Source organism: Moschus berezovskii, chromosome 3 (assembly GCF_049115385.1).
Source record: "Moschus berezovskii isolate FMDL1 chromosome 3, NW_MosBer_1.0, whole genome shotgun sequence".
Classification (NCBI taxonomy): domain Eukaryota; kingdom Metazoa; phylum Chordata; class Mammalia; order Artiodactyla; family Moschidae; genus Moschus; species Moschus berezovskii.
The window spans coordinates 95430724-95458025 of NC_142462.1; the positions used below are offsets into that span (position 1 = coordinate 95430724).

General features: G+C 38.3%; 1 protein-coding gene across 5 annotated transcripts in view; it reads left to right on the forward strand.

Moving 5' to 3' along the window:
* CPED1 (cadherin like and PC-esterase domain containing 1) overlaps positions 1-27302 on the forward strand; it is a 345074-nt gene that overhangs the window by 166149 nt on the left and 151623 nt on the right. For all 5 annotated transcript variants that reach the window (XM_055421173.2, XM_055421169.2, XM_055421170.2 and 2 more), the window contains 2 exons: positions 4669-4855; positions 5866-6034. In XM_055421173.2, the coding sequence (XP_055277148.2) occupies positions 4669-4855; positions 5866-6034 (356 nt within the window). The remainder of the gene's footprint in view (positions 1-4668; positions 4856-5865; positions 6035-27302) is intronic.

The window sequence follows — 27302 nt, forward strand, 5'->3', positions numbered from 1 at the left end:
TACGTTCAGCAGCTTCCTCCCACCTTGCCTCACACTGGGTTCTCTGCAGAGCTAAGGTAAGCTGGCTTGAGACAAGTTGGGACTGGACTGGGAAGAATGCCAAGGAAACACCAGGTGTTTGTAGGTAGCAACACTGATGATTCAGTTGAAGATGATGTCAGGATAAAATCAGCTTTCAAGCAGGGGTCTAGGATGCAGCACTTAAGCCAGAGGTAATTTGATGAAACCAAATCAAGCACTTGCTAAAGAAAATGATTTCTTGCTTAAGAAAGTCTGATTTTCAATGTTGAAATGGGCAGAGTGTTTAGTCACTCAGCTGTGTTCAACTCTTTGTGACCCCATGGACTATAGCCCGTCAGGCTCCTCTGTCCATGGGGATTCTCCAGGCAAGAATACTGGAGTGGGTTGCCATGCCCTATTCCTGGAGAACTTCCCAACCCAGGGACTGAACCTGAGTCTCCTGCATTGCAGGTAGATTCTTTACCATCTGAACCACCATGAGCAGGCCACACTGAAAATGTTCATTATTAAGTCAAAGTATTAACTACAAGGAAATTAACTCTCACTGACTATGTTATTAAAATATATAAAATTAAAGTACATTTCCTATGATTACTATTTTGAAAAAAAATCTTCCACTTTGTTATTCAACTATCTGGTTTCAAGAATAAAAGTATAGCGTGTGTATTTATATTCCCTTTCTGCCTAGGAAATGGTAATCTTGAAAGCACATTCCATATCCTTGAACTCCAACTTGTTTAAAGTGTTAGGTTGAGTTCACAGTCTCCAACTGAATCAGATCTCATGACCAAAAAGAGCCTGTTTTTACTGTACTTATCTCAGTGCCTTGAACATAGACTATGTCAGAAAAAAAAAAAAATCTGATGAAAAAAATGAATGTCTTATTAATAAGTATTTGAATTTGAATGAAAAACTATTGTCCTTTTCAAGATGAAATCTAATAACACAACCTCACCCTTATCCTTTCATTTTTTTCTTCTTTATTATAAAATACTTTAGGAGCTAGTAGAATCATTGAAATGATAGAGGAAGTCCACTTTCATCACCCAGATACAATCTTTGGTAACAAGTAAGATCAATCAAGCAAGTATGTACCGAATTCACTGAGTTACTGAACCAAATTGACTAGTTATTTTTATTGAATTTTTCCCTACAATGAAATTACAATATATGTACTGTATTATTATTCCTAAGTTGTACCTCAGTAGTTGTTTCTTCCTGAAAAAAACTTCTCTTTGTACCTGAGTAGTTATAATATTATTCCTAATTTGTACCTGGCACTTTCACTTTTCACTTTCATGCATTGGAGAAGGAAATGGCAACCCACTCCAGTGTTCTTGCCTGGAGAATCCCAGGGACGGGGGAGCCTGGTGGGCTTCTGTCTATGGGGTCACACAGAGTCGGACACGACTGAAGTGACTTAGCAGCAACAGCTTTTTCACATTCTTTGCTCCACCCTACTATCTGGGCTTCCCTGGTGGCTCAGAGATTAAAGCGTCTGCCTCCAATGTGGGAGACCCGGGTTCGATCCCTGGGTCAGGAAGATCCCCTGGAGAAGGAAATGGTAACCCACTCCAGTATTCTTGCCTGGAGAATCGCATGGACGGAGAAGCCTGGTAGGCTACCGTCCACGGGGTCGCAAAGAGTTGGACACGACTGAGCTACTTTACTTACTTACTACTGTCTGTAAGGTACGTATCAATCCAATGGCAGTTTAACAACATTTCCCCTCAAGAAGTTCTTTTTTCTTTTTTCCTTTTCTTCCAGTTGAGAAAACAATCATATAATGTGAGTAAAATTTATTCACTTTCATCATTTAAGGGCATAATGGGAGTTAAGCTGACACCTAGTTCTCAGATGTAGAATAAAACACCTATAAGGTTGGTGGTATATCTATCTTCATGTCTGAAAAACAAATATAAAATTTTCATATTGTTGAATCACGAAGCCTAGAACGAGAGGGAGAAGCCAAGGAATGGTTAGGAAATGCCTTGTAAGCTATATTGGGAGCATGGTCTAGATTATGGAGGTGATGAGATAATGTTAAAGAACTGAAGACAAATCATTAGATTTAATTTTAGAGAAGTCGTGTGATAGCTGTATAACAGTAAAGGAAGAGACAGCAGTTAACAGAATAATAGGCTTTTTCTTTAAGTTCAGGTATATAGCTTAATGTGGCAAATTTGGTATTATCTTTTTTGTTGCTATGTTGTTAAAGCATCTATGTTGTTAAAGCATGCGATGTTGTTCTTTTGCATCTTACTTAAAGGCAACAGAAGACATTTTCATTTTACTGCTTTTTATAGAATTTCCTATGTTCCTATGTTTCCTATGTTCATATGTTCCTATTTATCTTTACTGAAATTTTTTGATGATGAAAAAGTGTTTCTGGTGCAAAAAAAAAAACTTGTTAATATTTTTAGTTGAAAAACATTTGCTTTTGAGTAATTTGTTTATTTCAAATATGAACACAATATATTTAGTTTAGTGGTGGCTGGTATGTGTGCCTAGAAACATATATTTATTTTTTTCTCACTAAGATACTTTTGTAAAAGTTGAGCTCTTAAAAAATATAAATTCTTAAAAAGTGACTTAGAATCAGTGATATGAAGTAATACTCATGCATGCATGCATGCAAAGTTGCTTCAATCATGTCTTACTCTTTGGATTGTATGTATGAACTGTAGCCCGCCAAGCTCCTCTGTCCATGGGATTTTCCAGGTAAGAATACTGGAGTGGGTTGTCACGCCCTCCTTCAGGGCATCTTCCCAACCCAGGGCTTGAACCAACGTCTCTTATATCTCCTATATTGGCAGGTAGATTCTTTACCACTAGCCCCACCTGGGAAGCCCATGAAGTAATACACTAGGTTCTATAACAAAACTGAGCAGCGAATAGCACTTTGCTTCTTTCTAAAGCACAACTTTAGGGCACTTAGGTTAAGGTAGCCAGAGTATGAAGGGGTTTTCATGTCTAAATGTGTGGTATGATATTAGATTTCATGTTCTTTGCTCCACCCTACTGCTTCTGAGCTACACATCAATCCAGCAACAGTTTAATGACACTCCCATCAAGAAATTTTCCTTATTCCCTAGTGGTATCCTTCTCTAACCCCACAGAGTCATTTCCCCTCATTTACATAGTTGCTTGATAGATGTTATCAGTTCAGTTCAGTTCATTTCAGTCGCTCAGTCACGTCCGACTCTTTGTGACCCCATGAACTGCAGCACGCCTGGCCTCCCTGTCTATTAACAACTCCCAGAGTCCACCCAAACCCATGTCCATTGAGTTGGTGATGCCATCCAACCATCTCATCCTCTGTCATCCCCTTCTCCTCCTGCCCTCAGTCTTTCCCAGCATCAAGGTCTTGTCAGATGAGTCAGCTCTTCACATCAGGTGGCCCAAGTATTGGAGTTTCAGCTTCAGCATCAGTCCTTCCAATGAATACCCAGGACTGAGCTACTTTGGGATGGACTGGTTGGATCTCCTTGCAGTACAAGGGACTCTCAAGAGTTTTCTCCAACACCACAGTTCAAAAGCATCAATTCTTCGGCACTCAGCTTTCTTTATAGTCCAACTGTCACATCCATACATGACCACTGGAAAATCTATAGCCTTGACTAGACGGACCTTTGTTGGAAAAGTAATGTCTCTGCTTTTTAATATGCTGTCTAGATTGGTCATAACTTTCCTTCCAAGGAGTAAGCGTCTTTTAGTTTCATGGCTGCAATCACCATCTGCAGTGATTTTGGAGCCCCCAAAAATAAAGTCAGCCACTGTTTCCATTGTTTCCCCATCTATTTGCCATGAAGTGATGGGATCGGATGCCATGATCTTTGTTTTCTGAAGGTTAAGCTTTAAGCCGTCTTTTTCACTCTCCTCTTTCACTTTCATCAAGAGGCTCTTTAGTTCTTCTTCACTTCCTGCCATAAGGGTGGTGTCATCTGCATATCTGAGGTTATTGATATTTCTCCCGGCAATCTTGATTCCAGCTTGTGCTTCCTCCAGCCCAGCGTTTCTCATGATGTTCTCTGCATAAAAGTCAAATAAGCAGGGTGACAATATATAGCCTTGATGTACTCCTTTACCTATTTGGAACCAGTCTTTTGTTCCATGTCCAGTTCCGACTGTTGCTTCCTGACCTGCATATAGGTTTCTCAAGAGGCAGGTCAGGTGGTCTGGTATTTCCGTCTCTTTCAGAATTTTCCACAGTTTATTGTGATTCACACCGTCAAAGGCTTTGGCATAGTTAATGAAGCAGAAATAGATGTTTTTCTGGAACTCTCTTGCTTTTTTGATGATCCAGTGGATACTGGCAATTTAATCTCTGGTTCCTCTGCCTTTTCTAAAACCAGCTTGAACATCTGGAAATTCACTGTTCACGAATTGTTGATAGATGTTATAAGTGCTATGAAATGTTATCAATACACTGTCAAAAACAGTTGCATGAGGCAAAGTCTACAAAATTTGGCAAATAGAAGATCCAGGTGAAGCCACAAATCATCTATTACCAGAGTACCAAATGGAAAATCAACAGCGATTACCAAAGTCATGCAAAAGAATTTTCAAACCTTAATCATATTTGATTTTTAAACATTTATTCATGCCACAGTTGTGTTTTTTCATTGTTTTTGTTTTTTTAAACAGATAAAGATGCACAATGTCATATCAAGCAGATCTTCACACATCCACGTTTGGAATTAAATCCTGAATTTAACCCAAAGATCAAAGATTATTACTCTGAAGTCCCATTTGATGTGGTAACACTGACAATTGGAGCAGAGACTTCTAAGTGTCAGTGCAAGGTGTACCTGCAGGAACGGGCAGGACCAAGGTATGAGGGCGTTGATAGGGGCTGAGGGTAGACATCTTAGCAGGAAGCAGACCTTGGAGACAACTCTTGAAGATGGTTCGGAAAACCGGAGGCACAGTATCTGTTGGAGGACTGCCAGGGAATGAAATCCTCTGCTTCACAGATGCCATGTGGTTAAAATAACACATAAGTGCTCTGATGACTTATTAACAATGTTCGTGTTTAATCTTTCTAACAATGTTGTAATGACAGAGGATCATGTGATATGAAACATTAAAGAAGATTTACTGAGGGAAAACTGAGTTTATTCTTATTGTCATGTTTTTAGATTGCTGAAGAATGAATACTTCCTAACAGTAGCCTCCTTCTATCCCAACCCAACTCCTCAAGTTTTTGAATATTCGGGTGCTGATTACTTGATAAAGATGTTGGTGACAATCTGTAGACATGGTAGCACTAACTTTCCTAGTCTCATGAGATTTTTTTCCTAATGACTCTTTTGAGAGTCATCAATTCTTTGGTTTATCGTTTGAACAGAAGATAGAAGCTTATGACATGCCATGTCCGTGACAAGAAACATACTCATTTTCCTATGCTGTTGGGAAAGAAATGCACTCAACATTCTGGGAGCTAAAACAGTATAATAGGAAGAAAAGAGGATTCAAGTCAGACCAACCTGGGCCGTAACCCTGACTTTACTGTACTCTACTATATTTAAAATGGGGACAGCCTTAGTTTTTGTATGGATTTGTGAGTGTTAAATGGGATAGTGTATGACCTTGACAGGTGGTTAATCAATATTAGTTCCCTTCCCTGTAATTGGTAGGGGACTTGACTTGCTTTGCTAGATAAATGTTGGCATATTAAAGTACAATGAAACATAAGTTAAAATATTTCACATTTTAGATTCTTATGAAATGGTGCAGATCTTATCTGCTTTTAATGCACATTATTGACCCAATAAATATTGGTATATGAATCAATTTGGATTCTTTCTCTCATTCTCATTCTCTCTCTCTTTCTCTTTCCAGCTTTGCCAACTATCCTCTGGGTTTAGGGATGAACAAAATCTCAGTGCTTGTGGTGGATAAATCTCCAACTCAGGGTGAGACCCTGACCACCTACAAACTCACCATCTATAGAGAAGACCGTCCAAGTCTGCCCTTGTTTGAGGACTTCACAGCATGTGGATTTGTGCAGGTAAGCAGATTTTACATTTACACATGTGTTGAATTGGGAGTGATCCTTTTACCCAGGTGAAAAAAGGTCAAATGAAAATTAATAGGGGGAAAAAATGTATGCTTTCAAATCCAAGCAACTGTGGTCTCATTTCAAAAAAGAGCCCCAGCCAGGTATCTAAGACACCTTTTTTATGAGTGATTTTCTTTTAAATGTGGTGGCTATTCCCTGCACTGAGAGTGTGCAGTGGATTTATTGTGGTTAATATTGAAAAAAAGTCTGAGTGCTCACACTTAGTTGTGAAATTGGTTTTACATTTCCTTTTTAAATTGTGCTGTGTTTCTTGGATTTGTCCCTGGAACTACTTTGAAATTTTAAACTAGATTCAGTGGAATTTGTTTTAAAGAATGAGAGGAAAATTTATAAAACTATTTTACAAAAGGGATACGAGATGAATGAAATTAAACTTTCTTGAATAGATATATTTCTTCTTCACTTCTTGTACTCTAATCATTTCTAAAGGCTGCAATTGCTCCTGTGAGCAGCACATACCATTCTGTAGCCCTGTTGACTTTGGAGGAGGGTGCACATTACCCAGAGACTTTGTCTTTCCTGTTTTCCTTTTTTAGGAATCTATGTATAACCTTCTATATTTGCTTACATCACATACCCTGGCTACAAGTAATTCCAGGGAAGTCATCACTGATACTCTTACCATATGTACTAATCCACTTAGAATAATTGCAACTATGTCATGTCTCAGTGATTGATATGCTAGTGGGAGCATGAAGCATAGTCAGTTAATAAAAGAGAAAAATGGCCAAATGGGCCTGAGTGAGTAGGATGGATACCATATTTTCTCAGATGTAGGGGTGATATGGAGTTGTTCTTTCCCCACCTCTACCCACCACCACAATTTCATCTCCTCTCAAGAATTTAACATGGGAATCCCCTGGCAGTCCAGTGGATAGGATACCGCACTTTCACTGCTCAGGGGCCAGGTTCAATACCTGGTTGGAGAACTAGGATCCCACAAACTATGTGATGTGGTCTAAAACAAAAATAACAAAAGAATTTAACACTACTTTGTGAGGGTACTCATTGCTGAGATTTTTGTTTTTCAAGAAAATATATACCTGTGATATATGAACTACTAGCAACTCAAAGGGAATTTCACAATGGTATAAAGATTGGTCTAAAGCAGGACAGAACTAGTATTCTGAAAGATATTAGTAGGTATATCTTTAAAAAGAAAAGATGGGAAAGAGTAGTGTTGCATGGTTATGAAGCAGTGGGTTAAGCAAAATAAAGTAAGTTTCCTGGCTGTAGGACTTCCCCGAACATTCCATGTACTTATTTAAATACGGTCCTGTTCAAAAGGAGGATATGTAGTGTCCAGTATTTTCAAACTTTTTTGACGTCTTTTTAATGCACTAGCTATTAATATTCTTCTGTGGAACACAGTTGAGGAAACACAGGTCTAGACTCTGGAGAAGACCTCAAGATTAGGTTCCTTTCAGTTATCTTCTTTTCATTTTGTTTTATAGGGTTCCTATCCCTCAGTCTTTTTCCAACTGGGAAAACAAATAATAGAACCACACCAAAAATGTTCCTGAGGGAGGAAACGAAAACCTAGAGGGAGGTGTGTTTTTGTCTAAGTGTGTATATGCAGTGTGTGTAGTTATTTCCAAACTAAATATTCTCACCTTCTTTGGTGTGACTCTATTTTTTGTTTTTGCTTATCTCACTCCCATATTTTAGATAAACTATCTAAAATATAGAATTTTATAGTTAGAATATCTAACTCTTGGGATAAAACATCTTTGAAGGAAAGCTAATAGTATGAATTATATTTTTCCAGAATATTTATGGTTATGAACAACAGTTATTTTCACTTTAAAAAGTGAATAGATTTCATTTTAATGTAGATTTTAATTTTTATAAGTCTCTGTGGGTGACTACATTTTTATTGGTTAGTAAACCTGACTTTTATACGGAGTAAATATATAATAAAGGTTGAAAAGGAAAATAAAACTTCTACATTAGAGCATGAAAAAATGTGTTTTTACTTTTCATTTGTCACGTTAGGTTTGTACTGTTGAATTTTTGCTGTATCTTTTGAAATGTAATTGATACCCACAAGTATTGACATAGGTTTATATTTTGATTCCACTCTAAACTTAAAACATGGTAAATGACTCATTCATTACTCTGCAATATGCAAAACCCATTTAGTGGGTCCACTCCAGTACTCTTGCCTAGAAAATCTCATGGATGGAGGAGCCTGGTAGGCTGCAGTCCGTGGGGTCGCTAGGGGTCGGACACGACTGAGCGACTTCACTTTCACTTTTCACTTTCACACATTGGAGAAGGAAATGGCAACCCACTCCAGTGTTCTTGCCTGGAGAATCCCAGGGACGGGGGAGCCTGGTGGGCTTCCGTCTATGGGGTCACACAGAGTCGGACATGACTGAAGTGACTTAGCAGCAGCAGCAGTAGATCAATATGAAAAATCTTCAATTTATAAGTGTTCATAAAAATGTAAAATCCTTATGCTGAATATTTTAACACAAGCACAGATTTCAGGAGTATATATTCCTTCCTGGCTATCATTTGGAGAGCCCTTATACGTTTAATTGTAATGATATACATGATGAATATTGAAAGAAGTGTCAGTAGGAATGGAGATGATCCCATGAGTAGAAGGGACATTGCAGAGCTGAAATCTACATGATTTTCTCACTTATCTCTGATTTATCCTTTGTCCTTCTTATGACACTATTCTGGTTCAGTTCTTGTTACTTGTTGACTCAGATTCTAAAATAGTCCCTAGCTTTGTTTCCTCATATCTGACTGACTCTTTTCCAGTTCAGTTTTTACAAGCTTGATCTTCATTAACTTAAAGCACACTCTGTCATAAGCTTTGCCAGAAATGCCCTGAGCCCCCCCTCCCATGGTCATTCACTTCCCTCATGTTAGTCCATATGTTTTTTCAGCCTTATGTCTCATTAGTTGTCAGTGTATTTTATGCTTCTGCTAACCTGGCCTGTTTACCCTTCCCAGACATGCTTCCCAATCCTGTGACACTGGGGCTGTCCCTCCCACTGGAAACTAAAAAGAGTTTATTTGATGTCACTCCAGAAGCTGTTAACTCAGATTCCAGTGTCGGAGTTTTGATCCATGTTGTATAAAAGAGTTCTTTAAAGGTCAAAACTGCCCCCAAATAGATTCTATTGACTGTCATTTGTTATGTGCCAGGCTGTGTCCTAAATGCTTTACGTTGGTTGTAGTCTCTTTAATCCATACAGCATCCTTGTGGATTGAATTCTACTCTTAGCCCTCAGTTTCAGAAGAGAAATCCCAAAGATCATAGAGGTTAAAGATATTGCCCAAGGTCACACAGCTAGTGAGTGGTGGGGCTTGGATTCAGATCTAAGTGTGCCTGATTGCAAAGTCCATGTTATGTTACATTGCCTTCTGGCAAAATGGGGTCTCTTGCTGTAGGGACTTTTCTGACCCAGGAGGTATTCAAGCATCAGCTGGAAATGCATCTCTCAAGGAGCAGATGAGGAATTGGATTAGATGCTTTTTAAGTTTCCTTTGGGTTTCCTTGTTTCCCATATGTTAATAAAATTCGACGTCTCATTGACCCTTGGTGTATTGCAAAGCCGTGTGATTAAAGCACACTGCTGTTGAGGTGGTCTTGTGCCAGGGCGGGTGGACTCAGTGAGGGTGGGGCATGGGGGGCTGTGGAAGGAGGAGCAGTCCCAGCCCTTGCCTATGCTGCTGGCCCAGCTCCCTGCCCTGCAACCGCCGACTGCCGTGTCTTTTGCTGAGGTGCAGACCTGTCCATACTGACTCCAGTGAGCATACGGACCCCTGGAGCTTGCCCATTTCTCGCATTGCCTGATTCCAGTTGTCTAATCAGATAGGCGTTAGGCCCTGAGAGTCCCTTTACTGCAAGGAGATCCAACCAGTCCATTCTAAAGGAGATCAATCCTGGGTGTTCATTGGAAGGACTGATGCTAAAGCTGAAACTGTAATACTTTGGCCACCTAATGCAACGAGTTGACTCACTGGAAAAGACTCTGATGCTGGGAAAGGTTGGGGTCGGGAGGAGAAGGGGACGACCAAGAATGAGATGGCTGGATGGCATCACTGACTCTGTGGACATGAGTTTGAGTGAACTCCGGGAGTTGGTGATGGACAGGGAGGCCTGGCATGCTGTGATTCATGGGGTCGCAGAGAGTCGGACACGACTGAGCGACTGAACTGAACTGAACTGAACTGAACAGAACATTGGCATGAACTCTCCTCCTCAGCCCAAAGAGAAAGAATAAACCAGCAGAGGAGGTGCTACTGTCCTCCAGAAGTTAGTATTGATCTGGTTAGTTGGCCAGAAGAACCACCCTGAGGACAATGGTGAAAAGAAGTCCCCTTTACACAAACCAGGAATACTTGGATGGGATGAGTGAGGGCAAAAGGCAACAGTGAAGCTTGGCAGCCAGACTGCTGGGTAACCTCTTGGTTGGTTGGTGCCAGCTGATTATTTTTCCTCACATTTGCCGCTCTCCTGAGCTAGGGGGTTCAAGAAAGTGGTCCAAAAATGAGGCTGACTTGGAAAGGCACTTACTTCACAAAAATAGGATAACCAGTGGACAAGAAGCATATGAAAATATTGTCATCCCCATCAGTCATCAGGAGAATGTAGATTAAAACGATAAGGACATACCACTACCCACACACTGCAGTGAAAACACTAGAAAAACTAGTGAGACAAAGTGTTGGAGAAGATGTGGAACAATTTTTTGTTCATATACCACTGGGAATATAAAGTGTTTGCCCATTTTGGAAACATTTAGCAGTATTATTATAGTTAACATACATATATCCTATGACATAGCAATGCTCCTAGTTACATACCCAAGATAAATGAAGTCATAGGTCCATCAAAAGATACATCCAAGCAATCTATTTTTTTTTTTACTTTTAAAGCATTTTATTTTTTAGAGTAGTTTTAAGTTTACAATAAATGAGAAGAAGGTACAGAAATTACCCATATTTCTCCAGCTTCACATGCATATGGCCTCTTATCAACATCACACATCAGATTGGTAAATTTTTTACCAGGGACAAAGCTACACTGATATGTCATAATCACGAAAAGTCCATAGTTTACCTTAGGTTTCGCTCCTTATATTATGCATTCTGTGGGTTTGGACAAATGTTTAATGACACATATCCAACATTATGAAATCGTACTAAAGGATTTTCATTGTCCTGAAAGTCTTCGGTGCTCCACCTATTCATCTCCCCAACTGCCCACCAACTCCTGCCAGTCCTAATTGTTTTTTCATTCTCTCTGTGCATGCGTGCTTAGTCGCTTCAGTCATGTCTGACTCTCTGCGACCCTGTGGACCATAGCCTGCCAGGCTCCTCTGTCCATGGGATTCTCCAGGCAAGAACACTGGAGTGGGTTGCGCTTTTCTTCTCATTCTCTCTGTAGCTTTACCTTTATTAGAATGTCATACAGTTGGAATCATACAGTAGTAGCCTTCTTAGATTGGCTTCTTTCACTTAGTAATGTGCATTGAAGTTTCCCCATGTCCTTTTATGGCTTGATAACTCATTTCTTTTAAGCACAAGAAATCTTCATATCAATTGTATAATACCTAAAAGCTGTTTATAAAATCTAAAAACTGGGAAAAGTTCAATAGATAAATTCAATGTAATACTATTAAGACATTTTTAAATTAATTAATTATTGATACATACAAACATGGATAAATCTCCAAAACACTATGTTGAGAAAAAGAAGCCAGACATAAAAAGACATACTTTATTTCATTTATATGAAGTTTAAGAACAGGCAATACTAATCTACAGTGATAGAAATCAAAAGAGTGGTTACCTAAAAGGTGTGGGAGCTTCTAAGCTTGAAAAAACTTCTAGGGCAAATGTCCTATATCTTAATTGGGATTGTGGTTACATATATAGCCAGATGGTTTATAGATGTATAAAAATTTAATTGTGCACTTCAGATTTGTTCAATTAACTGTATATAAAATATTACTTACAAGTATGTTTAGCTATATATAAATTATGTATACTAGATATAAACTATACCTCAATAATATAAGAAAAATACATTAATGGGAAAGTATGTAATATATTCCTAGACATTCCTCCCTTCTCAAGTATATTGATCATAAGCAAGTTAATTATTATACAGTTACCTTAGGCAATAGATCATATTTAGAATGTGTTACTGTAATATAAAGAAAAATATTAGAAAATTCTTGTGGGGCACATTCTACTGATGATTGCAGAAAAGTATTTCAGTCATTTATAGGAATCTTTTCCAGAAGGTCTTAATTTAAAGTTTATGTGTGGTCCCACAGCAGTACTCTAGTATGTAACATGGAAAAGTGTCTAATAAGCACTGAGTTTTATTTAACCTTCCTTTTAGAAACCATAAAATGAATGAACAGATAATGACTAAATAATGTGAATTTCTTTAGACACTTGACTAGGCATGAGAGGCCTTGGGAACTAGGGGGAAATCAATGGCAGAGGTAGGATTTTTCCCTCCATGGGCTCTCTATTTGAGTTTAGTGTCTGTTTCTTATTATATTGCCATTTGGAATTTGCATATAACAGTCAGAGAGGTAACTCTTAGTTTAGTTATTATCAGTGAGGGAGAAAGGGCTAATTTGCTTGGCTGATATTAAAAAACCAGATTTGGACCATGGCTTCTCATCTTAGCATTATTGATATTGAAGCTGGATGATTCTTCATTTGGGGAAGTGTCTTATGCACTATAGGATGTTTAGCACCATCCCTGGCCTCCATCCACTAGATTCGAGTAGCACACCCCTCTCCAAGCTGTGACAACCAAAAATATCTCCCGATGTCTCAGGGGCAAAATTGGCCCCAGTTGAGAGCCACTGATGTATATTAATAAGAGGTCCTGCTTTTCTACTTTCTACTAATAAGGCTAGTAAATCTGTAGTGGATTTACTAGAGGTATGAATAGTTTAAAGGTAATCCTTCAGTGTTGACTGTTGAAGAATGTTCCTTATCTCTTTTCATCCTTATACTTTTAATCATCTCTGTAGTCAGTGATAGGACTCTGACAGCTCTTTATTCTACTCATAGATTTGCTGTCTTTTCTGTCTAATGTAATTATAATCAGAAATACACATTCAATTATAGAAAACATGATTCTTAATGAAACATAAAATGTCAACTAACATACCTAGACTACTTCATTTTGATTTATCCATAAATAGGATAGTGTTTTGCTGTTCAGAAGAAAGATTTAGAAAGTAATAAACTGTTATTATTGCTGGAATTTGTCATGTGCAGGAATTAATAAGATATATTTATGTTCTAAGGAAATTAAAATGCAGATGGGGAAATATTTCATTTAATATCTCTTACCAAATCAAAATTTTTGACATGGACAACAATACAGCATCCACAGAAATTGATTTGTATAGATGATCTATAGTCTCATATACATTTTGCTCCCAAAGTGTTGTGCCAGAGTAGAGTCATAAATAAAAGCTATAGAAAGGTCATATCACAAAAGCATAGGAGACTATATTTCATGGATCTATTTGCTCAAAGTAACTTTCATTTTAAAATTATTTGCAATTAATAAAGAAAGGGAAAATACCAAGGAAAGACAAAATACCATTTTAAAAAAGTGATATGTCCAGCATTTGGCTACACATTTAAAACTGGTATTTGTGGCTTCATTTTACAAAAACACTAATTAGCAATCTAGATGCTGAGTTATTTAAATGCTATGTGAATGACTCCAGTTACAGCATTTGGAAATGCTTTATAATGTTCCCATTTATTTTTTGTATCTTAATAACATCAGAGAAGATTATTATAAAACAACTCATGTGATAGTTGTCTAAAGCTTTAGCAAATATCCATAATAAAAGAAAAGAGCTTTTAGTAATGATTGCTGAATAAAAACCTTTGTTCATTTCCACAGTGCAGTATTGATTAAATATTCATTTTAGTGTTTTTAGTTACCTTGTTCACCTCAATATACCAGAGGAATGCAATTTAGTTTTCCAACAATAGAGTCTGTGTTGTACTGAAATGCCCCCAATCAGCAACTGTTTAAAGTATCTGCTCTGCCCTGAGTTATTAGAAATTTGCCATGTGCTGTGGGGGAAGAGGCTGACAGCAGCAGCCGCAGAGCGTGGAGTAGTCAGGTCATGTTTATAGAATTTTTATTATGTGCCAGGCATCGTGTTAAGCTCTTTATCTTCCTACCTTACTCAGTATTTTCCACAGCCTTAAACAGATGATTTTTTATCTCTTCCCCCCTTTTTTTTTTAACACATAGAGTAACTAAGACTATAGAAGACTTAGAACAGTTAGAAGCTTACCCAATCTTTCTAAGTAACATATGTAATTAGTAGCAAAGGCGGAATTTGAATAAGAATCTGACTCAAATCAATCCTCTTAATGGTTACTCTGGACCGTAGAATCTAAAACCCTCCTCACACTTAACAATCTTTTTGATCTTTTCAGGAAACACTCATTCAGCCAGAATTCAGCCTGTTAAAATTTAGTTAACTAAACTTGTTTCTGTGGTCATGTACAGTTATAATTTTTAATTTTATTCAAAATATTATTATTATTTTGGCCAGCTGCATGGCTTATTGATTTTAGTTCTCTCACTAGGGATTGAACCTGGGCCTTCTGAGGTGAGAACATGGAGTCCTAACCATTGAACTGTCAGAGAATTCCCTACAGTTGATGCATTTTATATCGTTCTAGAGTCACTGAAGAATTCTGAAGTCTTTATAATCTTTACTTTGCTGGGTAATATCAAGTATCAGTCTTCCCTTTGAAAGTATACCTGTGAGGAAAGTTTCAAGCTAGTATCTAATATCTTACTAGATATATCCTAATATCTGACTATCTTTATTGGTGTCTGATATTTAAATCAGGTTATAATCTTTTACATATTCGAATTCTACTTAGCCAGAATACTATTATTGCTACTAATTGGTAAAGTGGTTTCCAGTGCACAGGCTTTTTAAAAATGTGATGCTTGATTACACAATTAGAGCAATTTCCGATTAATCACTTTCACTATTTAACTCACCTCACTACCTTAATATTCCTATTAAAAACCTCCACAGTACATTTTTTTCAAAATTTTAAAACATTTATTCATGCATACTTTCTAACAGTGAGAAGGCTGTACTGTGGAGCTGACAATTTGACAATCGTTCAATGACACATTTATCAAAGTGAAAAAAAATCCTAACTTTTAGACTCTTATTTAATCCTCACAAGCAGGTTAGATAATGTAAGTGATTTTATTATCTTCTCCTCCTCATCCCTTTATAAAGAGGAAACTAAATCTTAAGCTAAGTATTTTATATTTTTATATTTATTTATACATTTATTGACTTCTATTTATATTAATTTATATTTTGTATTATGTTTATTTAGATTTTATATTAAATGCTTTATATTTTGGTTGATATTTCTCATGGGCATCACAGTTTCTTCAAGTGTAAATTTCCACCTCCAGTGACTTCCTATGCTATCTCTCTGTCATGGAAGCCTACAATGAGTGAAAATTAGTAGGTTCCTGAAAGCTGTGAGTGAATACTGCATTTAGTTTCTAAACATGTGGAAGAGAATGTCTCCTTTGTAAAAGTCAGAATATTTTCTCTTGTTCTAGAAATAGAATGCCTGTCAGTTTACTCTGTGGAAATTATCAGAGCAAATTTTGTGTCTCAGCAAAGTATCTCAGATCATTTACCTAACCGAGTGGTTAAAAGCAATGGACTTCAAGGTTCCTGCTTGTAATCGCTGTCAGGGAAACCTGACTGTGGCCCCAGCTCTGCTTCTAACTGTCCTCATTGCCTCACTGCACTAGTGTCTCCTAGTGCAAGGCATATAAGCTCCCCTAAGCTTTAGTTTCCTTACCTTTAAGAAGAGAATTAGTAATAGACCCTATCTTATCACATCAGTCTGAGGATTCAGTTAGATAATTAGTGCAAAGCTCTGTCATAAGCCTAGTGCATGATCAAGTGCTCAGTCAGTGTTGAATCAGCATCATCGTTGTCATCATTGTCATCATGAAAACTCTTGGCTTACCTGCAAGTATATAGAGGAGGAGGAACAGGAAGAAAGAGCACAGCGAAAGAAGTAGGAGCCAGTAGTAATGAGAAACTGCTGAATTGTAAAGGACTCAGGACAGGAAGAAGTAGTTGAGAGTTTAGAAAGGACAGTGAGTGACCTAGGCTGTTCCACACAGTTGCATTACTGAAGTTCATGGATTCTGCACTTTTGCCTTTGTGGTTCCCTTCTTTCATGAAAAATACTTAATACTTAAAATTATATCTTATAACTGTGTTTATATATATATATATATATAAAATCTATATAATGGAGAAGGGAATGTCAATCCACTGCAGTTTTCTTGCCTGAAGAATCCCATGGACCGAGAAGCCTGGTAGGCTATAGTCCATGGGGTCACAAAGAGTTGGACATGACTGAGCAACTAACACACACACATATATATAAAGATGAAAGTACTAATATTCATCTCTATAAACCCATCTTTGTAGAGATTTTTCTTAGACCTACAAGTTCATTTTTTTCCTTCTAAATTTAAAGGTGATTCGAACATTTTCCTGGCAGCTAAAAGTAGAGTGTATTGTGGGCATGGTTCCCACTGTGCCAAGTGGCCCTCATCTTCTGCTTCCCTCAGAAGGATCTGCAGCAGAGGCATCCATTTCATTAGCAATGACCGTGACTGTAGGCATTCTTTCTTGTTAAGTGTACTTGACTTTAGCACTTAGCCTTCTGCAGTTGTTTCAAATTCTGTGTTTTAAGCCTGAGCAACTCTTTACTACTGTTCTCATAAGTCCATGTCGCACCAAGGGGAATGATCTGTTATTTTCACGAGCAGTTTATGCACCCAGACATTCTGAATGCAGAGACCCACCTCAGTGCCTGGTAAGCCTTCAGAGATACTGAAGGTTTGGGAATTTTGTGTGGCATTGGTTTCTTAAAAAACAGACAAATATATAACTGAATCACTTTGCTGTATACCTGAAACTATCACAATATTGTTAATCAACTATACTTGGGTATAAAATAAAAAGTTAAAAAATTTTAATAAGAACAAAAAATCTATACATTTTCCTAAAAAAAAAAAAATGGCAAAAGCAGGCAACAATGAGAGGGTTGTGTTAATTCATGATCTCTTTTAGTGCTTCTATAAATTATCTTTCTGAGTTGGTGAAAATGAGTTATGTTAAACACTCACCTCATGAGTTAATGTAACTTACAGTCAGATAAATTACCACTTAAATGAAAACGTTTGCTCAGCACATCTGTTCTCCATGTTTCTTGAAGTCACATCTGCTTCTTTTACAAGAAGAAACAAACTTTTACTACCGTTAGCGCAGCAGCGCCAAGACCCTCTACAAGAGAATCAGATCTTCCTGGCTTCCGACAGCATCCAGAGGTTTCCCTGAGTGCATCCTTCTGCTGTATACATTCATGTTCGTTTGAAGTTTATGTTTTGGCATTCTAAGAATAGTCTGATTTCAGAGTTGGACAGGGAAATAGAGAAAAAAAAAAAAAAAACTGTGGGAGGTTTCTAAATAAAATATTCTGTTAGAGTAACCAGATTTCAAATGTGACATCTGCAACTTAGAAGGAGACTGTAGTTAAAAGAGAAGCATTTAAATGAAGTCACATTTTGATAACTCCCAAGTCCTATTTTTTGAGGGGATGCTTTAATGCTCCAGAGGATCCCTAGATCTTTGATGTCTCCGTCTCCACTTTCTTATCCATTTCTCAAGCCAGATTAACTCTAGCAAAGGTACAGACCTGGATAACAAGGGTGGTGGTAAGAGAGGGGAGAAACCTTAGGTACTAGGGTGAACAATCTAATCAGTCCCCCTCCCTCTTGAAAGCAAGAGGGGGAGGATAGTTTGCGTTGTGTCTTTGTTGCTGCATGCAGGCTTTCTCTAGTTGCAGCAGCGAGGGGCTACTCTTCATTTCAGTGTGTGGACTTCTTGCCATGGCCTCTATTGTTGCAGAGCACAGGCCCCAAGCACAAGTGCACAGGCTTCAGAAGTTGTGCCTTGTGGGCTTTAGAGTGCCAGTTCAGTAGTTGTAGCATATGGGCTTAGTTGCTCCATGACATGTGGAATCTTCCTGGACCGGGGATTGAACCCGTGACCGCTGCATTGGCTGGTGGATTTTTATCCAGTGTGCCACCAGGGAAGTCCCATTTTTGAAAACACGTTTTTCGCTTCATCAAACAACATAGTTTGGCTCTGTGTAAGACAAGTGAAGACAAATGATGAATCTCTCATGAAAGTGTTGAGCTCTTGTTTCAAGGAATCATGTACAGTCACACCCAATGCTGTATACACTTTCAGATATGAAAAAACCCAGGTTAAAAAAAAAAAACTTACGCTAGTAACTCATAATCTGAAGCAGAAGATCACTAGCAGCAACAAGCAGAAAAAAGACAATTTCATTTCCAGCATAAAGGTACATGATTATAATTCAATTTATTGAGCACCTGCTCTGGCCCAGCAAATAAGGCCTCTTGGCATATATTATTTGACTTGTAGTTCTAATGATGAAATTAGTATCTAGAATTACAGGACATTTTGGGGTTATGAGTGGTCTTTAATAATCTTTATAAGCACAGAGAATTGGCAATTATTAATAGTTCTCAAAGCAATATGCCACCAATCTAATATTGGCTTAGAAGTAAATATCTGTGGTTATGAGTTGTAGGTCATAGTGGTCCTGGGGGAAATTTTAATAATATATCATTTGGGCAATTTCTATTATCCTCATTATTCCAAGCCATTGATATGCTTTCTTTCAGCAGGCTATAACAAACTGTTTTGTTGTTGTGTTGTTGTTCAAAGAAAGGTGGGCCCCACGTCTCAATTAGGTAATGCCAGGAAAATTTCCACATGCAGTTGAGCAACTCTAATATTTCCCTCCATAGGCATGTGTTGTAGAAACAGGAATGAGGGACGGGATATTTTTTGCAGATGGTTTCACCGATTGCAGAACTACAAGCTGGTTTGACACATGTTCCCTCAAGGCAGAATTAGGACACTTGACTGCCTGACATATTTAACTTCTTTTGAAAATGCTGCTAATTTGTCTTTTTTTTTTTCTTACCAGCATCCTTTTTTTTTTCCTAAGGCAGGACTAATGAGTTTAAAACATTGAGCATGACTTCACTCTTCAAAGCAGATCAAACCTCTCCACCCCCAGTGGTCCCCCAGCTCTTCAGAACCTCATTGTTTAACAATGTGGTGCAGACTTTCATTGACTTTTTCAGGGAGGGTTCACCTCCTCTGCCGCTCCTCCCTATCACCTCCCAAATGCTTCAGGATGATCTTTCCAGACCTAAGGATTTGGAAAATAAATTTTGCATGTGGCATTCTTGACCTGATAGGTTATTTGAAAATTAAGTTCCTGATAAAGTTCAGAGACCCAGTTTTCAAAGGTTTTAGAAATAATAGGGAGGGAAACATTTTCATCAAGTGAAATAACCACTCCTAAATATTTTCATCAAAACATTATTTATGCTGCCTAGATTTGAGTTGCAGTTCATCATGTGCATGTTTGGAGACCTTATGAAAAGTTACTTATCTGTCAGTGGTATAATAGTACCGACCCTCTAGGGTGGCCTTAAGGAAAACCTGAGTTAATATTGTGACGAGCTTGAATAGTGCTTGGGCACAGGAAGAACTCAATTCCTGTGTTTGCAAAATATAAATAGCAGATCGATAAAATATGTCTCAAGATTGGTATAGGAGGAAAGTTTAATACAGGCTGTATTTTTTTTTCTATTGAGGTCTATCAGAATGAATTGGAGATTTTTTTTAACTGCTTATATTTAAATTTAGATTTAGCAAGATATAAACCTGTGAAGGGCTTTGTAGAACAAATCACCCACGATAAATTATACTATAAATTTTGTAGTGAAAGTGCTAAAACAAAAATTCCATAATTGAGTATCCGTTCTCCGTTCCGTGTTTTAATTTTGATAGTTGCACGATTAAATTTGCATGTTGTCTTTTTCCCAATCTCAACTGAGAGATTGAGAATTTAAAGAGTTTTCAACAAAAAGAGGGGAAGTATTTCTTTTCCTAACATGGCACTATCCTTCTGGTGGATTCCATTAAAGATAAGGAAATCAGTGTTCTCCTCGCTATTTTTAAAAATGAACAACAAAAGACAAGGAGTATGCCTTTGTGTCATCAGGCACAAAGTATAACCATAATGTAATTTAATATTCTAGTATATATAATTACTTTTAAAAGAAGGATTATCATTTTGAAAACCATCATTTCAAAAGATAGTAAACTTATTTATACCAGATAATAAGTTAAATGAGAAAACGAGCCTTATTCTATATATACATTGTAATTTCAACCCAAACTTCTAAACTTTCCCCCACATTTTAAAAAATCAAACTTTGTTCCAAATGACTTTGATATTTCCCAAATATCAATACTCTTCACAGATTAAAATGCACAGTAGTTAACATTTTTTTCACTACGTATTTTGTCAGGTCCTATTCTAATTGCTTAACGTTTATTAACTCAAAGCAAAACACAAGGAAGAAACTTGGATAATTCCCATTACACTGATGCAGAAATGGAAGTCCAGAGACCTTTCCCAATATCACCCAGCTCAGAAGTAGCAGAGGCTGTTTTTGAACCCAGGCATGCCAGTTGTAGAGCTCTTTCTTACATGCTATGCTCTTAGCCACTCCACTGCACTCCAAAACTAGATTGCTGAATTATTTCAGTATATGTTTTTCAAAACACTTTGGCTCCAAATGTTAATTTGCAGGTTATTGTTTGCATCATGTAGTCATTCTTTTTTCTATAAAAGGCATCTGATGAGTGAGGTTACAGGGAACCTTCAGAAAATCCTCTTTGTCAATTATATCTCAATCAGTACAGTTCAGTCGCTCAGTTGTGTCTGACTCTGCGACACCATGAACTGCAGCACACCAGGCCTCCCTGTCCATCACCAACTCCCAGAGTTTACCCAAACTCATGTCCATTGAGTTGGTGATGCCATCCAACCATCTCATCCTCTGTCATTCCCTTCTCCTCCTGCCCTCAATCTTTCCCAGCATCAGGGTCTTTTCAAATGAGTCAGCTTTTCGCATTAGGTGGCCAAAGTATTGGACTTTCAGCTTGAACATCAGTCTTTCCAATGAACACCCAGGACTGATCTCCCTTAGGATGGACTGGTTGGATCTCCTTGCAGTCCAAGGGACTCTCAAGAGTCTTCTCCAGCACCACAGTTCAAAAGCATCAATTCTTCTGTACTCAGCTTTCTTTATAGTCCAACTCTCATGTCCATATATGACTACTACATGACTACTGTCATGACTATCTCAATAGAACTTGGAAAAAAGTCTTCTTAACAGAGGATATAATGAATATAGTGGGATGGTCCTGAGGAGGGAAGCCCTGCAACAACACATGTGGGGAGAAGGGCTTCAGTGGCCAAAACTGTAGATGGGAAGACGCAAGTGGAGGAGAGTGAGTAGCTGAGCATGTCTCTAGTGACAGAATTGACTGGTAGTTCTGTGGGCAGCAGTTATGTTCATTTTTATGACATTTGTCAGTCTTGTGTTCCAACATCACACTGAACTTTGGAGTTGGGGGGATCTTGGATGTCTAACTCCTCACATGGATACAAGTAAATCTCAATAACTTACTAAGGTTTATCATCAATAATTTACCAAGTGTCCTTTCCAGTCAGTGCAGAGTGGTGATTCGAACCCATGGGCTGGTAATCAAATCTCCCGGCAGCAAGTAGTTGTACCCTATTTAGAACAGCTATTGGAATCCAGGCCTAGACTTAGTTCCTGAGTTGAACCAGTTCTCCATTTAAGAAAGTCTCTAATGCAAAATTGCTATTTCTAAATTTATAGAATGATCAGTTGCAAATTTGCTAACCACTCTCCTTGAATAGAAGGAGGTCTCTACTTCTTTAGACTATGTGTTCTGCCATGCCACACTCTTATTTGTTAAGTCTTAGTGGCATTCCCTTGATATAAAAACAATATCCTTTTGATGAAAGGGATCCATTATATTTAGAGGTGGTTATAAATCAGAATTTCTAAAAACCCTTTCTGAGTGATGTCTCCAAGAATGAGACTTATTTTGGTAGTCTGCAAACCGTCAATAGGCAGTCAACAAATACATTTGTCTGTGTCAATACAGCCCTGCAAATAGCACGCACTGCCTGGGATGTTCTGGCATCCTCTTTCCCATGCTAGCTCCGTCTGTGATCACACTAACCCCTCCGTCTGGCCCACAGCCCTCCTGCCAACTGGCGACATGCCGCTAATGAGCAGCCTCTCACCCCCTTTCATAACCAGAGCACAAATATTAGATGCATTTCCTTTGAACCTAGCTTCCCTTTGGCTCTTAACACAGTCTAGCTCCTTAGAAGAAACACTTCAAGTTTGGGAGTCACAGAATCCCTTATTAATCATCATTTTTTCCCCTGGATAAGCAAATATGAAAAGAATTTGTACACATCTTCAAGGTGTTGGATACCTTGTATCATGATTGGCAACAATGTCCCATTTCTTAAATATTTAATAAAAATCTGACTTTGCAATATATGGAATATTAGCTATCTAGTCCTTAAAAGGATTACTAAGGTTTCTCTGTTTAACAATAATAATATTACTGATAGTAAACCACAGACATTTTCTATTTAATACTAATTCTGAGAACCTATTTTCTTAGATAGCTTTGTGTGTAACTGACTGGACAACAGCCCATCCATATTTAAAAACATCAACTTAATAAAATAATAGGTGCTGCATATTAGAAAGAATATTCCAGGAATATAATATTCTTTTTAACACCGTTATCTAGTTAGAACACTTTTGCCCATAATGATAATAATTTCCAGCTGCCTCAAATCCTAAAGTAAAGCGCCAACCCCCCCAAATATATTTTGTTACTGGAACATGTGTAAACAATTATGAATATCTAAACCATGTTGACATTGGCTTTCCAACTCTTTCCAGAACCGTAGGGGAAAAAAAGGCCTCTAATAAGTATGTTGACAGATGCATCTGACTTCAAAAGTTGCTTTTGCAGACCCATAGAATAAAGGTTTCACTTTTATTGGGTATAATAATAAAAATGGTATAAATTTTAAATTTTATATTCAAACAAGAATATAAAAGAACATCCTCTGTGAAATTCATCCTTCTGAAGAGTAAAATTAAGATTTTTGAAACTCCCCTGAGGATCCATGGGTAGAGAAGGATGGTCACTTTGCAGTAAGATCCTTCTCTGGGAGAGATCAAAGAGGGCCTCTGACTTGATCAAAAGTTTGTGTTTGTTTGTTCATGTTCTGTTTTGCTTTGCTTTATCAAAAAACACAAACAGAAGTACATGGACGCATTAGACCAAACTTCCCTTTGGCTCTTAACATAGTCTAGCTCCTTAGAAGAAGCTAGATTCATTATGCCAAGAAAGAATTTAAGGGCGAACACATGTTTAAATCTTCTTTTTTAATTTAATTTTTTTACTTTTTAAACACCAAAGGCATTTTGTATTGGGGTATAGTTGATTAACAATGTTGTGATAGTTTCAGGTGAACAGTGAAGGGACTCAGCCATACATATACATGTATCCATTCTCCCCCAAAACCCCCTCCCATCCAGGCTGGCACATAACATTGAGCAGAGCTCCATGTGCTGTACAATAAGTTTTTGGTGGTTATCCATTTTAAATACAGCAATCTGTGCATGACCTTCCCAAAGCCCTTTGTTGTTCAGTCACTCAGTTGTATCCAACTCTGACCCCATGGACTGCAGCACGCCAGTTTTCCCTGTCCTTCACCATCTCAAGAGCTTGCTCAGACTCATGTCCGTTGAGTCAGTGATGCCATTCAACCATCTCGTCCTCTGTGGTCTCCTTCTCCTGACTTCAATCTTTCCCAGCATCGGAGTCTTTTCCAGTGAGTCAGTTCTTTGCATCAGGTGGTCAAAGTATTGGATTTTCAGCTTCAGCATCAGTCCTTCCAATGAATATTCAGGACTGACTTCCTTTAGGATGGTCTGGTTTGATCTTGCAGTCCAGAGAACTCTCAAGAGTCTTCTCCAACATCACAGTTCAGAAGCATCAATTCTTTGGCGATCAGCTTTATTTATTGTTCAACTCTCACATCCATGCAGGACTATTGGAAAAATGATAGCTTTGACTATGTGGATCTCTGTCGGCAGAGTAATGTTTAAATCTTGAAATGTTTAGTTTAAATGTATTTTTTAATGAACCTAACTCTTATTTTTCACCAGAAGGAGCACTCACAGCCTCATTCAAGTGTTATTTTAAATGCAATGAATCCCCTACCCATTATCACAGTATTATTCAAGATGGTGAAATCTGTGTGGGCATCTTTCTTATAACACTGTACTTAAGTAGCAGCCTATTCCTGGAATTTTTTCTGTTTCTCTACCATCTCTCTACCTCTCTTTGTCTTTCTCATTCTATCTGTCTTTCACATGCACATCTGTGCATGGGTGTTTGTGTGCATACAAACAAACTTAGTAAGTTTCTTCAGGCAAATTCTAGATCTTTTATCATCCCCACTTAATACAATGCCTAGAGAGATTCTAGAAAGATCCACTAGTGCCACCTGGGAAGCTTAGAAAGATTCTTAATTAATGTTTATAAAGTTAAATGATACTTCCAAGCTAAATACAAAATATATGTCATTTTTTAAAGCTATTATGCTCTGTGTCCTAGGAGCACAACCTTTCCAAACTGTTAAAATGCATCATTACATTTGTAGGAGGGCAGTGTTGGCATCAGGGCTTCCCAGATGGCACTGGTGGTAAAGAACCCGCCTGCCAATGCAGGAGACATAAGAGACATGGATTTGATCCTTGGGTTGGAAAGATCCCCTGGAGTAGGAAATGGCAACCCAATTCAGTATTCTTGCGTGGAAAATTCCATGGACAGAAGAGCCTGGTGGGCTATGATCTATGAGGGCTCAAAGAGTTGGACAGGACTGAGCATGCACAGACACACAGACACACACACGCGAGTGTTGGCATCAATCCTGCCCCTGAAGGTAACTAAATAATGCAAAGTTTCTAAATTTTTTATGCCTCAGTAAGAAGTCCTTCTTAACCTCAGACTTTCATATACTCAGCATCAAGAGACATATGAGGGGACTGAGAAAGAGACAAATTGACCTTGGGGAATACATTGTCAAGAAGTAAGCCTACCCACTTCCCTCTGCTTCAGCTGGAGAAAGAGGTTTGTGATTTCACCTCCTCTTATCACCTTGAAAATTTGGAAATGATTTCAAGGAGAGAAAGGTGTTTATTTACCTGGTTGGATGCCTGCTTAGTTATATGGCTTGCAGAATGGCCTTGTACTACTAGGAGAAAGAACTTTCTGAAATACTGCAATTGGCAAGGTTCAGAGCCTAAGAAAGAAAAAGGACCTAGAACTGTATCTATTCCAAGGGGTATATCTCAGGGCCTGGAGATATGTCTGTCCCAAGCCATAATCCCTAGTGTTGAAGCTGTAGAAGGTAGAAAAATACTGGGTTTTAGAAGCTCATCAGAGACCCATCATGAGACATCCTGTGTATCTTAATCAGTATCAGCTGGAGAAGGTGGCTGAGACTCAGTGTTCCAGGCAACTGCTTCATCATCAGCATTTGTTCAAGGCTACCTCCATCCCCCTCCATCCAGAAGACAGAGTGCCATGGAATTGATCCCTTCAAACTGAGGTGCTGGAGTAGACTCCTGAGAGTCCCTTGGACAGCACGGAGATCAAACCAGTCAATCTTAAGGGAAATCAACCCTGAATACTCATTGGAAGGACTGATGCTGAAGTTGAAACTCCAGTATTTTTGTCATCTGATGTGAACAGCTTACTCATTGGAAAAGTCCCTGATGCTGGGAAAGATTGAGGGCAGAAGGAGAAGAGGGCATCAGAGGATGAGATGGTTGGATGGCATCATTGATGCAATGGACATGAGCTTGGGCAAACTTTGGGAAATGGTGAGGGACAGAGAGGCCTAGTGTGCTGCAGTCCATGGGGTCACAAGGAGTCAGACATGACTGGGCAACTGAACTACAACAGCAACTTCCATCCACATCATGTAGACAAGGACCTAGGTCAACAGTGACGCCTGCTGAAAAGATTTCTCTTTGTTTCTCCTTACTCCTGATTCAAATCAAGAGGAGTGAGTTTAGGAAGGCTGGGAGGGAACATATCTCATCCACTACCTCCTGCCTTCTGGTATTAGAGTTTTATTTCTATGCAATAAATTATCACAAATTCATCAGCTTAAAACAACATCCATTTTCTCATTCATAGTTTGGTCGTTCATAAATCCAGGGACAGTATGACTGAGTTCTCTGCTCAGGGACTCGAAGCTGTAACCAAGGTGTTGGTCAGGTGGAATTCTTGGCTGAAGGCTCTGCAGAATTGACTTCTACGTTTATTCAGGTCATTGCAGAATTCACTTCTTTGCCACTGTAGGACTGAAGTTTCTGTTTTGAGGGCTTCTCTCAGTTCCTAGAGGCTGCCTGCATTCCTTGCTGTGTGGTTCTCACCATCTCCTGAACCAGAAATGGGGAAATCTCTCACAACTAGTAGGACTTTTCTCTCTCTGTCTTCCCTGTCTCTGATTTCTAAACCCAGATTTAATTTTCCTAATTTAGTGTCAACCGATTTGGGATATTATTACACAACACCTAGATTAGGGTTTTCTTGAATAATTGGAAGAACTTGTACATATACCAGGGGCCAAAAAGTGTAAGGGCCATCTTAGAATTAAGTCCATTATAAGCTGTAGGAGCTACAAGTCTAACCTTCCCTGGGGAAAGCTATGGGTCTAGTAAAAAATTAGTTTTTAGTGAATAGGCTTAAGTCTAATGAAAACGAGACTTTCTATAACCGACAGTGACTGAGGTATAATGATACAGAGCTTTAATATCATTAAGGGATCCAGGCCCATGAAGACAGGGGATAGGTTAGTCAATGGAGCATGACAGTTGTAGTTACTGGAAAAAATAAAATTAGTTCTTACTTATACCTTACAGGTTGAAACTCCTCATCTCAATAAGAACTATTATACATTATTGGAATAAACTCATGCAGTAGAGCAGTCTATCATATTAAATGTCTTCATGTCATGTTCTGTTCTTGGCTTATTTTATCACTTTGTTTTT